This window comes from Rhincodon typus, chromosome 45, assembly GCF_021869965.1.
Source record: "Rhincodon typus isolate 14 chromosome 45, sRhiTyp1.1, whole genome shotgun sequence".
Classification (NCBI taxonomy): Eukaryota; Metazoa; Chordata; class Chondrichthyes; order Orectolobiformes; family Rhincodontidae; genus Rhincodon; species Rhincodon typus.
In genome coordinates, this window is record NC_063376.1 from 9,424,238 (window position 1) to 9,440,499 (window position 16,262).

A 16,262-nucleotide genomic window follows, 5' to 3' on the forward strand; every position below is an offset into this window, starting at 1 on the left:
TTTTTTTTTTGTAATCACCTATTGAATTTGAATGCACTACCCAGTGTGACAATGCCATAAATTGGTGAGTGCTCACCAATATAAAAATGGTTGTTAAGGCTTTTGTAGTACAGTGGTAGTATCACTGCCTCTGAACTGGAGACCTGTGTTCAGATCTCGCCTGTTGAAGTATGTGATGGAATTGCTGAGCAAGTTGATTTGAAACGTCATTCTATTCAACCATGGAGGATCTTATGACCCCATGACTCTGTCTCTGAGCTAGGATAGCAAAAGCAGTGTGTAATATTGCTGAAAAGGTCAATTACAAAATGATTTTGCCAGGATGCTGGGATCTTCCCCCATGACACCCTGATACATCAGAAGAATCCATGGCCTAGTGTGGGAGAAGTTAGAGACTATAATTTCCTGAAACTGTAACAAGGTTTCCCAAAGTGGTAGGAGGCTGGACCCCACTTGGGATGGCTTGCTGAAATTTTGGAATAGTGGAGTAACTGCATTCTTCTTCAACAGGCCCTGCCTTCTCTATCCCAGAATCCTCACTCAAAACCCTATTCTTAGAGGGGCCATTAAAATTTTTAAACTTCCTGGTGGGAAGAAGCAAGGCATGTATGAGGGCCGGCAGTTCTCAAAGTATATCTCACTCCCACGTGATTTAAAGTTTTTCAGCAGTCTTTCTGGAGTTGAGAGGAACAATGCCCTTAAATGGGGAACCTTTTACAACAAGTAAGTTTGCCATCTCCTGAGGGAGTGGTTCATTCTGTCAGGCAAAACCCTGTTCTGGGGTAGCTGTCCCTTTAAACTTTTGTTGCCATTGTTGGCCCAGCTGATGACAGAAAGACGTCACAATAGAGTTGACTCCGCCCACTATGACGTGTAGGAAGGGGCGCGGTCATGGTGTGGGCCACGCCCACCCACCTCCTTGCATGGGGGTCTTTGAGACCTCAGTAGTGGTGCAAAAGGGGGGGGGACATGAGTGACCCTGAGAAGCCCATGGAAGCCTCTCAGACCCTGGGGAAGGACCTAAGCCTATACCCCTGAAATCCTCTCGACCAGAGAGACACCGTTCTCCCACTTCCCTATTCCCCCCCAGCTCAACCCCCACCCTTCCCCTGCACCCAACACCCAAACCTCAGACAATGGACCGTGGCAAGCCGGTAAAAGGCATCCTTAAGAAGACCAGCAGCTCCAACCTTGCCAAGGGCCAAAAGTTTTCTGAAGAGGACAGGTGAGTTGGTGGGTGGGGGTCAAGTCTCCTACCTCCTTCTGCATTGGTATTAGTTTGGTAGAGTTACTAGCATGGCTGCTGAAGATGCAACAAGCCTGGTACCCCAATTGCCACCATACATTGCTTTGCCATGTGCCACTGACGGGCATAGGGGATGATGGTCGTGCCTGAAGAGGCAGAGTGGGCCAGTCATCCCAAACTCATTGCGGTGGAATTTGAACTCAGTTGAATCAAAACCGAGTTTCAGTGACGGTGCGTGCAAGTGTCATGAAAAGTTGTAAAATCCGCATGGGTTCGTTAACACTTTTTAGGGAAGGAAGATCTGCCACGTTTACCCAGTCTGACTGACATGTCACTCCAGATCCACAGCAATATGATCGACTCTTAACTGCACTCTAGCATAGCTAAGCGAAGCACAATCTGTTCCAGGGCAATTAGGGATAGGTTACAAATACTGGCTTTGCCAGTGTTGCCTACATCCCGTGAAAGAATGAGGAAAGTCTTTTTTTTAAAACAAAACTACTTCTGTTTGGGGCTTTGTGACTGCAACCATGTGCCTTCGAGTGAGAGCTCGTTGCTCACTGCCCTTTGTGAAGCTTAAAAGTGCCACTAATTGACTGAGGGATTGCTGCGCTATTGAGGAGGTGCTGGCTTCTCAAAGAGATGTTAACCCAAAGCCCCTGTTGCCCAGTCACATGGGTGGTTGTAAAAGATTCCTGTGGTGCTGGTTCTAAAAGGTGGTGTCCAAGACTAAGACAGGGTCTACATGGAGACACTGCTCCCATTCCTGAGTGATCGAGAACCAGGGGGCACAAGTTTAAAGCGAAAGAACCAAACTCCCATGAAAAAAATAAATATTTTCACACAGCAAGTGGCTAAGGTCTTGAATGCAGGTGAAGTTATTTGAAAGGGATGGATATGCAGGGTTACAGGGGGAGGAAGCAGGTCAATGGCATGAGGTGGAATGCATATTAGGAGGGCCATGCAGATATGATGGGCTGAATGGCCTCATTCTGAGCTGCAACAATTCTGTAAATGGTAGGGAACGTTATCCCAAGTATGAATAGCCAATATTTATACCTCAACCACTATCAAAAGAAAAGCATGATCTGTACATTTAAATAAAAGCAGCAAAGCACTTTAGATACTTGAAATGTGAAATCAAACCAGAAAGTGCTGACAAAACTCAGCATGTCTGACAACGTCTGTGTAAAGAGAAACAGGTAACATCTTGAGTCCAGTGACAATTCATATTGCTCTGTTTGAGAGCTTGCTGTGTGAAATTGCCATGTATGATCCCAAACTGCACTTTTTCTCATTGGCTGTAAAGCTTTCAGTGATGTTTTGAGACCACGATAAGTGCTATATATATATATATAGAAATGCACATCTCAATATTTTAAAATAAAATCAATGAGCAATGCTGCCCAAAGGCAGTAAATGTACATTCCCTCCTCCAGAGGGAAGGAATAGGCATAGCTGTGCTTCAGAGTTAGGTATCATTCTTAGGGCTAAAGGGATCAAAGGATATGGGGAGAAAACAGGATCAAGCGTACTAAGTTAAATGATCCGCCATGATCATATTGAATAGTGGAGTTGGCTTGAAGGCTGAATGGCCTTCTCCTTTTTTCTATTTGATGCCTTGTGTAGTTGAGGAGCCCAGTAACAGTCACTGCACTGGAGTGCATCTTTGGTTGAGGCAATTGTTGGGACACTGGACACGCCAGTGCTGTGACCTGACGGGAATGTGGAACAGGGCCGGTATCCGGAAAATATTTGGCGCTCCTCAACTGACATATTCTTCTGGTTCTGTCTGAATCCGCTGTAGTGAACCAAAAGCCATGGCACCAGCCCCTCCATCCAACACCTTGGCCGATAATGTCCTCAATGCAACTTTCCTGCACCATCTCCATTTCTCTTAATGTCATTTCTGTCAAGAAACCTATTGATTTCTGTCTTGAGCACACTTGATGATCAAACTTCCGCAGCCCTTTGAGAAAGACAATTCCAAACTTTCACCACCACCTTCTGAGTGAAGAAATTCCTCCTTACCTCTGTCTTAAATGGTCGACCCCTTTTCCTGAGACAATATTGTCTGCTTCTGGGAATCCACCCTGTCATGCATGAAAGAGTTTTGTAAATTTTTACTAAAATCACCTCTTATTGTCCGAAATTCTTAAGAATTCCAGCGCAATTTCCTCATAAAACAATTCCACTATCCAGGGGATAATCTAGTGAAACTCATCTTGCACTTTTTCTATACTAAGTATGTCCTTACTTAGATGATGAGACAAAACTGGGACTCAGTGCTCCAGGTGAGATCTCCTCAAGGCTGTGTGCAATTCGTAAAGTCCCTACAGTGTGGAAACAGATCATTCGGCCCAACAGGCCCACACCAATCCTCTGAAGGGCATCACACACAGTCCCATCCTCCACCTAGTATTTCCCATGACTAGCTCATCCAACCTACATACCCCTGGCCACAATGGGGAAATTTAACATGGCCAATCCACCTACCCTGCACATCTTTTGGACTGTGGGAGGAGAGGGAGCCACATAGACACAGGGAAAATGTGCAAACTCCACACAGACAGTCACCTGAGGCTGGAATCAAACCCAAGCCCCTGGCACTGTGAGGCTGCAAAAAAAGTGCTAACTACTGAGCCACCGTGCCACCCCAGCAGCAAGACTCCATTATTGCTGTACTGAAATCCCAACCTACTTGCTGCACCTGTATTTAGTGACTCATGGACAAGGACACCCAGATGTCCTGGGCACCCACACTTCCCAACCTCCCAATATTGAAGAAATATTCTGTCTTCTTTTATTCTACTGAAGGGGAAGGCATGTGGTTTCTGCTGGGATAGCAAGATCTCAGTGGTGCAGGGGGCCATTGACTGCTCCCATAAGGCACACACATGACAGAGAGGTAGAGGTAAGGGCATTCAATATGTGCCAGCATTCTACCAGTGAATACCATCAGCCTGAGTCATTCAGCCTTTACCAGTCACAGCACTAAGTAGAGGCGTGGCTGCTCAGAGATAAGGGATGCCCGCTTTGTGGTCAATCACATCCTCTCCACCCCTTTAGGATGACCACACTCTGCACTGACATTTCTCAGAGTGCATTTCCCAGCTGCTGCCTGTGAGTCAGAGATAGTAGGAACTGCAGATGCTGGAGAATCCGAGGCCACAAGGTGCAGAGCTGGATGAACACAGCAGGCCAAGCAGCATCATAGGAGCAGGAAGGCTGACGTTTCGGGCCTAAACCCTTCATTAGAAAATCTGATCTGCTGATCTGATCTGATGAAGGGTCTAGGCCCGAAACGTCAGCCTTTCTGCTCCTATGATGCTGCTTGGCCTGCTGTGTTCATCCAGCCCTGCACCTTGTTGTCTCTGCTGCCTGTGAGCAGCAGGTTGATTGAGGCTGCTATTCACCAATACTGAAAGGGGAGTGCCACACTATGTGTCGTGGCACAGTGCCCACTGTAGCCGAAAAGCTGGAGGTGCATCCTGGCGAGGAGAGTAGCCAGTGGTGCTGTGTGTGGTTTTTTTTATGTAGCACTACTGGCAAATTCCAATGGCACAATTCAGCAAATGAAGATGTGGCACAGGTCAGTGTCTGCTCTCCTCATTGGGAACTGGGCAGATTACCCACTGTGAGGCCCAGAAGCAGAGAAACAATCAGATTACTACGCAAAACTTTGGGATATAATGTAACCATGTGTGACTGAGTATAAATGACCTGGCGTCATATGTGTGAAAACATTTGAATATTTTATAAAATAATACAATTGTATATTAATAGGTAAAATTTTACAGTTAATAAGATGTAATAGCATTTTGGTTCCAGTGATATTTTTGTATCTGAATCAACAAATTGTGGGTTCAAGGCCTACTCCAGAGGTTTGAGCCCATAGTACAGCTGACCCTTGTAGACGAGGTAATGCAGCACCATTTGTTTTTTATTCAGTCATAGGATATAGACATCACTGGCCAGGCCAGTATCTATTGCCCATCTCTGATTGCCCAGAGGGCAGTTGAGAGTCAACCACTTGTAGGCCACAGACCAAGTAAAGATGGCAGATTTCCTTTCCTGAAGAACATTAATGAACCAGATGGGTTTTCCCCCAACAGTTAGCAATGGTTTCATGGTCATCATTAGACCGTTAATCTACCACGATGGGATTTGAACTCAGGTCCCCAGAACATTACCTGGGTCTCTGCTTTAATAGTCCAGTGATTATATCACTAGGCCTTTGCCTCCCATCATTGGGTCACTATTGAGGAAGCACTGCACTGTTGGAGGATCAGTACTGAGAGAGCACCACGCTGTCGGACGGTCAGCACTAAGGGAGCGGTGCCCTGTCAGAGGGTCAGTTCTGAGGGAGATCTGCGCTGTCAGGGTCATAACTGAGGGAGTGCTGCAGTGTTGGAGGGTCAGTACTGAAGGAGCACAGCACTGTCAGAGGGTCAGTGCTCAGGGAGCACTGCACTGTCAGAGGGACAATAGTAAGGAAGTCCCACACTGTTGGAGGATCAATACTGAGAGAGTGCCATACTGTTGGTGGGCCAGTAGTGATGGCATGCTGCACAGTCAAAAGGTCAGCGCTGAAGGAGCGCCGCGCTATTGGAAGGTCAGTGCTGAAGGAGCACTGCATTGTTGAAAGGTCAGTACTGATGGAGATCTGCACTGTTAAAGGGGCAGTACTGAGCTAGCGCAATGCTGTCGGTAGGTCAATACTGAGGGATCCCTGCTCTGTCAGTTGAAATGTTAACCTCAGAAAATGTCAAAGACCCCAAAGCTGCTAATGGCCAATGTGCTTGGTCATTTCTCCCCTGGTGTCCTGAGGCCAACATGTGTCCGTCAACTAATACCAACTGGAGGGGAAAAACGGCCATAATCTCACTGGGGTTTTGTGCGAATTTGCTGCCTGTGTATTGGCTGCCAATAAAAGTATATTTCATTGGTTGTAAAGTTCACTGGGATGTCTTTAGGTGTGTCCGCCTCTGTCCTGGTCAACATTCCTCCTGGTCGTGTCTTCTGGTTTGAATTAATTGCACAACAGATTTTCAAGGATCTTTGTGTTCAGTGCAACTTGCTATCCTGGCTAGTTTGAAGACCGTCTCCTTTTAAAATTAAACCACCACCAAATAACTCATGTCTCTCATGAGAGTAACATCGTACAAGCAATGCCCACCAGGACCAGTACAAGGGAAAGAGGTGGGGGCTGGTTAACTTCAAATGGAGTTGGAGGGAAAGGATATACCCTCCACGATCACCTCTCCCGAAAGACTTGGAGGTGAATGTCACAGAGCAGAGCCCTGTTTCACATCACCTGACTCTCCAGTGCAGCTGTGAGTGTGGCCCACTGGAACACTTAACACTGTGATGGCTTCGTTGCCCTTTACAGCGAGCAGTACAATATGTAAAACTCCGTCCACTGAAAGCAGAGCAGACTGTCACTCATCAAGCGGTTATTTGTGGGATCTTATTGTGCACAAAGTCCCTGGACTGCTGGGCAACAAGTGCCCCTGTAGAGTGGCTGCAGAGTGCATGTTCTGAGGTTGTGACAGATGCTGTCAGATAGTTCCTGTGCGTTCTAAACAGTGCGGACAGGCTCTTGTAACATGGCCAATTTCAAACATACTAGGCACTGGGAATTTCCGGGGTTGTGGGCAGCAGATGCAGTTGTGCAGAGATATGTATACTGACATTGCATTCTCTCGTCTAATTCCAGTCAAAAGAAATCTCAGTCCTGGGATGAAATGAACATATTGTCCACATACAAACCTCCAGGAAAGGACTACGGGCTCATGAGTATTAATGAACCTAAAACTCCTTACAGGTAATACAGGCTACCCAGTGTAGAACCTACAGCATACGTTTCTAATTTCCATCTTCTGTTATTGATTCAAACTGATAGTACCACTGGACAAGCCAGATCCTACAATTAAAGCTGACTTAGAGTCATAGAGACCCTTCGGTTTAACCCGTCCATGCCAACCAGATATCCTAAATAAAACTAGTCCCATTTGCCAGCATTTGGCTCATATCCCTCTAAACCGTTCCTATTCGTATACCCATACAGATGCCTTTTAAATGTTGTAATTGTACCTGCCTCCACCACTTCTTCTGGCAGCTTGTTCCGTACATGTACCATCTTCTGAGTGAAAAGTTGTTCCTTAGGTCCCTTTTAAATCTTTCTCTTCTCACCTTAAACCTATGCCCCTCTAGTTTTGGACTCCCCCATCCTGGAGAAAAGACCTATAAGGTTACCCCTCAGCCTCCAACCCTCCAGGGAACATAGCCGCAGTCTATTCAGCCTCTTCCTATAGCGCAAACCCTCCCACCTTGGCAACATGTTTGTGAGTCTTTTCTGAACCCTTTCATGTTCAGCAACATCCTTCCTATAGTAAGGAAACCAGAATTGCATGCTGTATTCCAAAAGTGGCCTAACCAATAGCCGCAACATGACCTACCAACTGCTATACTCAATGCATTGACCAATAAAGGCAAGCGTACCAAACACCTTCTTCATTATCCTGTCTACCTGCGGCTCCACTTTCAAGGAACTATGAACCTGTACTCCTAAGTCTCTTCGTTCAGCAACACTCCCCAGGACTTTCTCATTAAGTGTTTCAGTTGACAGATCTTGATATAAAATGCTATTTAGAAATAGAAAATAGAATGATCTAATACCCACAGAATATCAAAGTTTCAACCTGTCTCCCAACACTATATGCTGCAAAGGTTCCAGTCCAGAGAAATTACAGCTATCACAACATTTCTATTCAATTGACTTTTTACAGCTTCCTTACAATGGACTGTGGCCAACTTGATGATTCCTCTTTTTAAATTTGAACCCCCAACCTCTTCCTGTACGGAAGTAATCCCCCATAGCCCAGTATCATTCGACAAACTAAATGCACTGTCACACTGTCTCCCCAAAGCCCTGCATCAATCCTAAACTAATTCCACTGTCCCACTTTCCCACTGTCTCCCCTTTGCTCTGTATCAGTCACAAAACTAATCCCACTGCCCAAATCCCTGAATAAATCCCAAAATATTCATTGCACTACATGCTCCTCATTGATCCGCATCAATCCCACTTCCCACTCACTCCCCATGCCCTCCATCAATGCCCAAACTAATCCTATTTCCCCACTCTTTCCTCATATCAATGGAATTTCCTGTATCAATCCCCAAACTAATCCCATTGCCCTGCTCCCTCCTCTGGGGCTGAATCAATCTCCAAATTAATCCACTCCCCACTTTCTCCCACAGCCCTGTATCAATCCCAAACTATTCCACTACACCTGCTCCCTCTCTGTAGCTCTATATCACTCCCAAACTAATTCCACTGCCCTGCTGTATTCCCGTAGCTCTGCAAGAATTCCCAAGCCAATCTGACTTGCCTACTCTGTCTCAATGGACCTGTATCAATTCCACAATATTCCTGCTGTAGAGCACATTCCCTGCAGCATTTTGTCTCATTGCCAAGTTATTCCCAATCAAACTCTCTCTCCCTATAGCCCTGTAATCAATCCCAATTTAATACCACTACTCTGCTCCTTCCTCGTGCACCAATATCAATCACAAACTGATCCCAGTATCATTCTCATTCACCATAGGCCTGCATCAAACCCAAACTAATCTCACAGCCCTAATCTCTCCCAAGGCCCTGTATCAATCCTCACACTAATTCCATTGCCCTTTACATCCCAGTCCACAATTAATCCCCAGATTAATCCCAATGCCCTGCTCTCTCCCATAGCCCTGTGTAAATTCTCTCTCCACAGCCCCGCATTAATCCCAAATCTATCCTACTGCACCACTCTCTCCCAAAACCCTCTATCAATCTCGAAACGAATCCTATTGTTCTCCTCACTCTGCGTAGCCCTCTATCAATCGCCAAACTAATCCTACTGTCTCACTTTCTCCCCATGGCCTTGTATCAATCTCCAAAATAGTTTGAATTCAATAGATTCTCTCAATGGACTTGTATCAATCTCACAATCTCACTGTAGAGCACAGTCCTCACAGTCTGTCCCTGTATCATTGCCAAATTATTCCCCCTGAACTTTCTGTCCCTGTAGCCCTGCATCAAAACCAATCCAATTGCACTGCCCCATTTTCTCCACATACCCCAGTATCAATCACAAACTGATCCCAGTATCACTCTCACTCCCAATTGCCTTGTATCAATTACAAACTACTCCCACTGCCCACCTGTCTCCCAGTGACCCCGTATGATTCCTACTGTAGGCATGCTTTCCTCAGCCTCTCCCTGTACCACTGTCAAATTATCCCCATGTGAACTCTTTCTCCCTATAATGCTGCATCAATCCCAATCTAATGGCACTGCCCCACTCTCTCCTCCTAGCCTGTGTCAATCCCAAACTTATCCTAGTATCACACTCACTACCCATAGCCCTGTATCAATCCCAAACCACTCCCACTGCCCATCTCTCTTCCCATAGCCCTGGAAAATCCCCAAACGTATCCTACTTTCCCAACATCTTCCCATAACCTTGTCTCTTACAGTTATACAGTAATACAGCATGGAAACAGGCCCTTCAGCCCAAACTGGTCCATGCTGACCATGGACCACTCAGCTAGTTCCAATGGCCCGCATTTGGTCCATATCCTTCGAAACCATTCCCATCCACGTACGTATCCAAATATTTTTTATATGTTGCTATTGTATCTGCCTCAACAACTTTCTCCGGCAGCCCATTCCATATACACACCACTCTCTGTGTGAAGAAGTTGCCCCTCAGGTCCTTCTTAAATCTTTCCCCTCTCACCTTAAACCTATGCCCTGTAGTTTTCAATTCCCCATCCCTGGGGTTTTATGTACCTCAATAAAGTCACCCCTCATTGTCCTACATTCCAAGGAATAACGTCCTATCCTGCCTAACCTCTCCCTATAACTCAGGTCTACTAGTTCTGGCAACATCCTCGTAAATGGATTTGCAAACTGTACACAATACTTCAAGTGCGGCCTCACTAACAACTTATACAACTGTAACATAACGTCCCAACTCCTATATGCAATACCTCAACCGATGAAGGCCAGCATACTAAATGCCCTCTTCACCACCCTGTCCACCTGTGACGCTGCTTTCAATGAACTATGTATTTGTACTCCTAGGTCCCTCTGCCCCTCAGGACCTTACCATTTACTGTATAAGTCCTACCTTGGTTTTGCTTTCCAAAGTGCAACACCTCACACTTATCTGTATTGAATTGCATTTGCCAATCCTCAGCCCACTTCCCCATCTGATCAAGATGTCTCTGTAATTTTTGATAGCCTTCTTCGCTATCAACAATACCTCCTCATTTTGTATCATCCGCAAACTTACTAATCATGCCTTATCCATTCACATCCAGATCATTTATGTAAAGTTTATGTCTCAGTTACAAATTAGTCCCACTGCCCCAATACCAATTCCTAACCTACCCTACTGCACCACTCTCTATGCCCATAGCCCTGTACCAGTCCAATGGCCCTATGTTATTCACACAATATTCCTACTGTACAGCACTCTCCTGTCCAGTCTCTCCCCATACCATTGTCAATTTATTTCACTTTAACTCTCTCCTGCCTATAGCCCTGTATCAATCCCCAAACTATGCCCCCTACAGTTCAATATCACCTTGGCTTGTTTCAGTCCCCAGACTAACCCACTGCCCTGCTTTCTGCCAGTAGCTCTGTATCAATCACAAACTAATCCCACTGTCCCGAAAGTGTTGTTTAAAGACAGTGGTAATTTTGTTTTTATGTGCTTTTGATTGGGGACTGTAATGGGAAAGCATTATTTTCCAAACCAAGCATTTGTGAAACAGACTGCTGCACTTTCTAAAAGGAAATTATTGGGACTCCTTCTAAGTAATGCTTCCATTGTTGCTTTGCTGAGCCAGTGGAAGAGACTGGTTGCAGACCCACTGCACTTCCCACAATCTACTCTACCACATCCGCTGCTCACAGCCTGGTCTCCGCTACGCTGGGGAGACGAAGCGCCAGGGATGCATATGAAGTGAGATCCTGCTGGTAACAAGCAACAGATTGGATTGGATGACAAAAGCCACATTGACCAACAACAACAATGTGATTGGCTCCAGGGCATTTGAACTGTTTGTGGGTATAAATGGTATGGAGTCACAGAATACTTACAGTACGGAAAGAGGGCATTCAGCCCATCCAGTCTGCACGACCCTCCAAAGAACATCCCTCCCACAACACCCCCTACCCTATCACTGTAACCTTGCATTAACTATGGCTAACCTAGCTAGCTTACACATAGAGAGTCATAGAGCCGTACAGCATTGAAACAGACACTTCGGTCCAACTCGTCCATGCCGACCAGATATCCTAAATTAATCTAGTCCCATTTGCCAATATCCCTCCAAACCTTTCCTATTCATATACCCATCCAGATGCCTTTTAAATGATGTACTTATAACCAGCCTCCCATCTCCAGACGCTGTGGCAATTTAGCACAGCCAATCCACATAACCTGCACATCTTTGGACTGGATATGGCCACAAGTCTTTGGATCCCTGGAACTGGTGGTTGTTTCTCACTCTGCAGTGGATAAGGCTTGAAGCCTGTAATGCCTGTGTCACACTACTTGGTCCCCTTAATATTCATCAATTTTGCTTTCAATTTCCACCCTGCTGTCACATTCAACTGCTCCATCTCTGACTCCTCCCTTCCCTTCCTCAAGATTTCTGGGGATAGGTTGGCCACCAATAACTGTTACAAACCCACTGACTCCCACAGTTACTTGGACAATACATCATAGAATTCCTACAGTGCAAATTGAGGCCATTCGACCAGTTCAGTCTGCACTGACCCTCCGAAGAGCATCCCACCTAGACCCACACCCTCACCCCACTTCCCTGTAACTGCACATCTACCATGAATAATCCACTCTAACCTGTACATCTTTGGACTGTGGGAGGAAACCAGAGCACCCAGAGGAAACCCACGCAGACACGGGGAGAATGTGCAAACTCCACACAGACAGTCGCCCGAGGGTGGAATCGAACCTGGGTCCCTGGCGCCGTGAGGCAGCAGTGCTAACTACTGAGCCACTGTGCCACCCGCAAATCCTGATTCCTGTAAAGAGTCCATTCCATTCTCCCAGTTTCTCCGTGTCTGTCTCATCTGGTCTGATAATGCCACCTTCCACAGAGAGGCCTCAGAAATGTCCACCTTCATGTCCTCCAGCGTGGTTAACCAGACACAGTGGTTGACGGTGCCCTTAGCTGTGTTCAACCTATTTTTTGCTCTCACCCCTTCTCTACCCTCAATGATAGGATCCCCCTGGTCCTCAGGATAAGAAGCTGTCATTTTCACTGCCTGTAACCCCTACCCCCCACCAACCCCAGACACTCTCCCCTCCCTTGGGCACATTTTACTGGAACCATTCCCTCCAGGATGCTCCTACTGCACTCCCAACGCCTCCTCATGCCCCACGACACCTTACCATGCAATCACGGAAAGTGCACACCTACCACATGTCCGTCCTCCCTCCCCGCTATCCAAGGCTCCAGGTGAAGCAACACTTTCCCTGCACTTCCCACAATCTACTCTACCGCATCCGCTGCTCACAGCCTGGTCTCCACTACGCTGGGGAGACGAAGCACCAGACTGGGTGACCGCTTCACAGAACACCTTACATTCTGTCCACAAAAATGTGCCCGAGCCTCCAGTTGCCTGCAGCTTCAACACACCACCATGTTCCCTGGCCAACCTTTCCATCTCGGGCCTGCTGCAGTGCTCAGCGCGAGCTGGAGGAACAGCGTCTCATTTTCCACTAGGGGGACCCTGCAGCCTTCAAGACTCAACATCAATAATTTTAGAGCCTGAGCGCCTTCTTCCATGTCCTTTACCCACCCCCACACCCCAGGCCCTGTCATGACATTTCTTAGAATCCTTAGAATCCCCACAGTGTGGAAACAGGCCCTTCGGCCCAACAAGTCCACACTGACCTTCAGACCCATCCCTGTATAACCCACCTCTCAGTACAGCCAACCCATTCTCACCTACATATGGTCCCCATTATCAACTTTTCTTTCTTTCTGACATACTACCATCTATACTTTTGTCTCCCTAGCTGTTGTTTTCTCGCTCTGGACTCCATCTCCACCTATCCGCTCACTCCTTACTCCCCCAGACCCTGTCTTCTGCATATATACCTAGTTCTAAAGTCAGTTCTAAAGCATGGCCCCTGGACTACAAAGGCCGAAATAATTGGGATACTAGTGTAGCACTTGGATTTATAGAAACCAGGTTTGCAATCCCACTGCAGCAATTTGAATTTGGGAAGAAAATTGCCTCATGATGACCATGAAACGTTGGTCATAAAAACCCATCTGGTTCACTAATGTCCTTCAGGGAAGGAAATCTGATGTCCTCAACCAGACTGGCCTGTATGCGATTCCATCCCGACTACAATGTAGTCGACACTTAAGTGCCTTCTGAAATTGCTGAGGAAGCCACTCAGTAGTAACAATCGCTGAAAGAAAAAAGGAAACGAAACCAGATGAATAACCTGGCATCAGAAACAATAACGGTGAACTCGGCCCCGTTGACACTGCGAAGTGAACCTTAATAACTTCTGGAGCCAATCTGGGAGAGCTGTCTCACAGACCAGTCAAGTATCAGTTATACTCACAGAATTGTATCTTGCAGACAAGGTGCCAGACACCATCATCACCAAGTCTAGACAAGTCCCATCCCACTGGCATACAGACCCAGCAGAGATGGCAGCTCAGGGGTATACAGTCAGGAGGACCCTGGACCCCATGAAATGTCATGACAGCAGGTCAAACATGGAAATCGCCTGCTGATTACCATGTCATCATCTTCCCTGGGCTGATGAATCGGTACTCCTCCATGTTGAACAGAACTTGGTGGAAGCACTGAGGCTGGCGAGGGTGTAGAATGTACCCTGGGGTGGGGGATTTCAATGTCCCTCACCAGGAATGACTTGGCACTGATCAATGTGGTCAGATTTTAAAAGGCACAGCTGCTGGACTGGATCCATGGGAGGAGGTGAGGGAGCCAACAAGAGGGAAAAACATACTTGACCTCATTCTGCACCAATCTGCCAGCTGCAGATGCACCTATCCATGATGGTTTGGTAAGAGTGAACACAGCGCAGTCCTTGTGGAGGCAGGTCCAGCTTAGCATTGAAAATACCCTCCATCGTGTTGTGTGGCACTTTCACCATGCTAAATGGGCTAAACGTCAAACAGATCTAGCAACTCAAGACTGGGCATCAGTGAGCAGCAGAATTGTACTCCAACATAGTCTGGAACCTCATGGCCCGACATTTCCCCACATTACCATTGCCATCAAGCCAGGCGATCAATCCTGGTTCAATGGAGAGTGCAGGAGGTCATTGCCGGAGTAATACCAGGCATACCTAAGAATGAGATGTCAACCCAGCGAAGGTGCCATACAGGACTACTTGTGTGACAAACAGATTAGTAGCAAGTGATAGACAGCGCTAAGTAATTTCGCCGTCAGCAGATCAGATCTAACCTCTTCAGTCCTGCCATATCCATCCAGTCGTGAGTGATGAACTCACTGGAAGAGCAGGCTCCAAAAATATCCCCATCCTCAACGTTGGAGGAGCCCAGCACATCAGGGCAATAGATTAGGCTGAAGCATCTGATCGATTTCATGGGTAAACAGGAGATGATATTGTCTGACACAAAAAATAGAAATACTTGAGGTTCAAATATAAATATGGCACTTGGATTTAGTACAAGCCTGGTTTGGAATCCCACCACAGCACATGGTTGAATCTGAATTCAGGAAATATCTGGAATTAAAAGTCTACGATGACCATGGAACCATTGTCTTATAAACCCATCTAGTTCACTAACATCCTTTTAGGGAAGGAACCTGCCCTCCTTACCTGGTCGAGCCTACACGTGATGCCAGACCAATAGTAATGTGGTTGACTCTTAACTGCCCTCTGAAATGGCTGAGTGAGCCATTCCGTTGTATCAACCAGTAGAAAAGGAGTGAAACAGGACAGACTACTTGGCATCGACTAAGGCAGCTTAAACAAAAGCAGCAAACACAGCCCTGCTGGGCCTGCACAGTCTTTACTAAAATCTTGGGGCGTTGTCAAAATTGAGAGAGCTGTCTTCAGGAGAGCCCTTCAGTGTTGAGTGAATGATCCATCTCGGCCTCCTTCAGAGGTTACCACTGTCATAGATAGCAGTCTTCAGTTAATTCAATTCACTCCATGTGATATCGAAAAACAGCTGAAGGCATTGGATGCTACAAAGGCTCTGGATCCTGACGACATTCCGGCAATAGTACTGAAGACATGCTCCAGAACTTGCCGCTCCCTTAGCCAAACTGTTACAGTACAGCTAGAACACTGGCATCAACCGACGATATGGAAAGTTGCCCAGGTATATCCTTTACACAAAAAAGCAGATCAAATCCAATTCAGCCAATGGCAGTTCTATCGGTCTCCTCTCGATCGTCAGTAAAGTGATGGAAGGTGTCAGTAACAGCTCCATCAAGCAGCACCTGCTCAGCAATAACCTGACACTCAGTTTAGATTCCACCAGGACCAGTCAGTCTTTCACCTCATTACAGCCTTGGTTCAAATATGGCCAAAGGAGTTGAATTCAAGAGGTGAGGTGAGAGTGACTTTCATTTGCATCAAGGCCACATTTGATTGAGTGTGACGTCACGGATCCCTAGGAAAACCGGATTCAACGGGAATGATGAAGAAAACTTTCTGCTGTTTGGAGTCATGCCTGGCACAAAGGAAAATGGCGGAGACTGTTGGAGGTCAGTCATCTGGTCCAGCAAGATGGCAGCAGAGTAAGACACTCCAGGCCGGAGCTCCTTTGCTCCACCTGTTCTTTTTCTTTCTTTTCCCTTTCTTTTCCTCTCTTTTTTCCTTCTTCTCTCCCCTTAGCACCAGAGGCAAATCCTGGAGAAGTGGCAGATGCCTGCATCAAGTCCCCAGAGCAATGATCCCTAGAGCAG

General features: G+C 46.6%; 1 protein-coding gene across 1 annotated transcript in view; it reads left to right on the forward strand.

The window, feature by feature from the left end:
* Window positions 1-1,136: 1,136 nt before the first annotated feature.
* LOC125487798 (protein phosphatase inhibitor 2-like) overlaps window positions 1,137-16,262 on the forward strand; it is an 86,373-nt gene continuing 71,247 nt past the window's right edge. Inside the window, exons 1-2 of the mRNA XM_048620065.1 lie at window positions 1,137-1,225; window positions 6,966-7,073. Of these exons, the coding sequence (XP_048476022.1) occupies window positions 1,137-1,225; window positions 6,966-7,073 (197 nt within the window). The remainder of the gene's footprint in view (window positions 1,226-6,965; window positions 7,074-16,262) is intronic.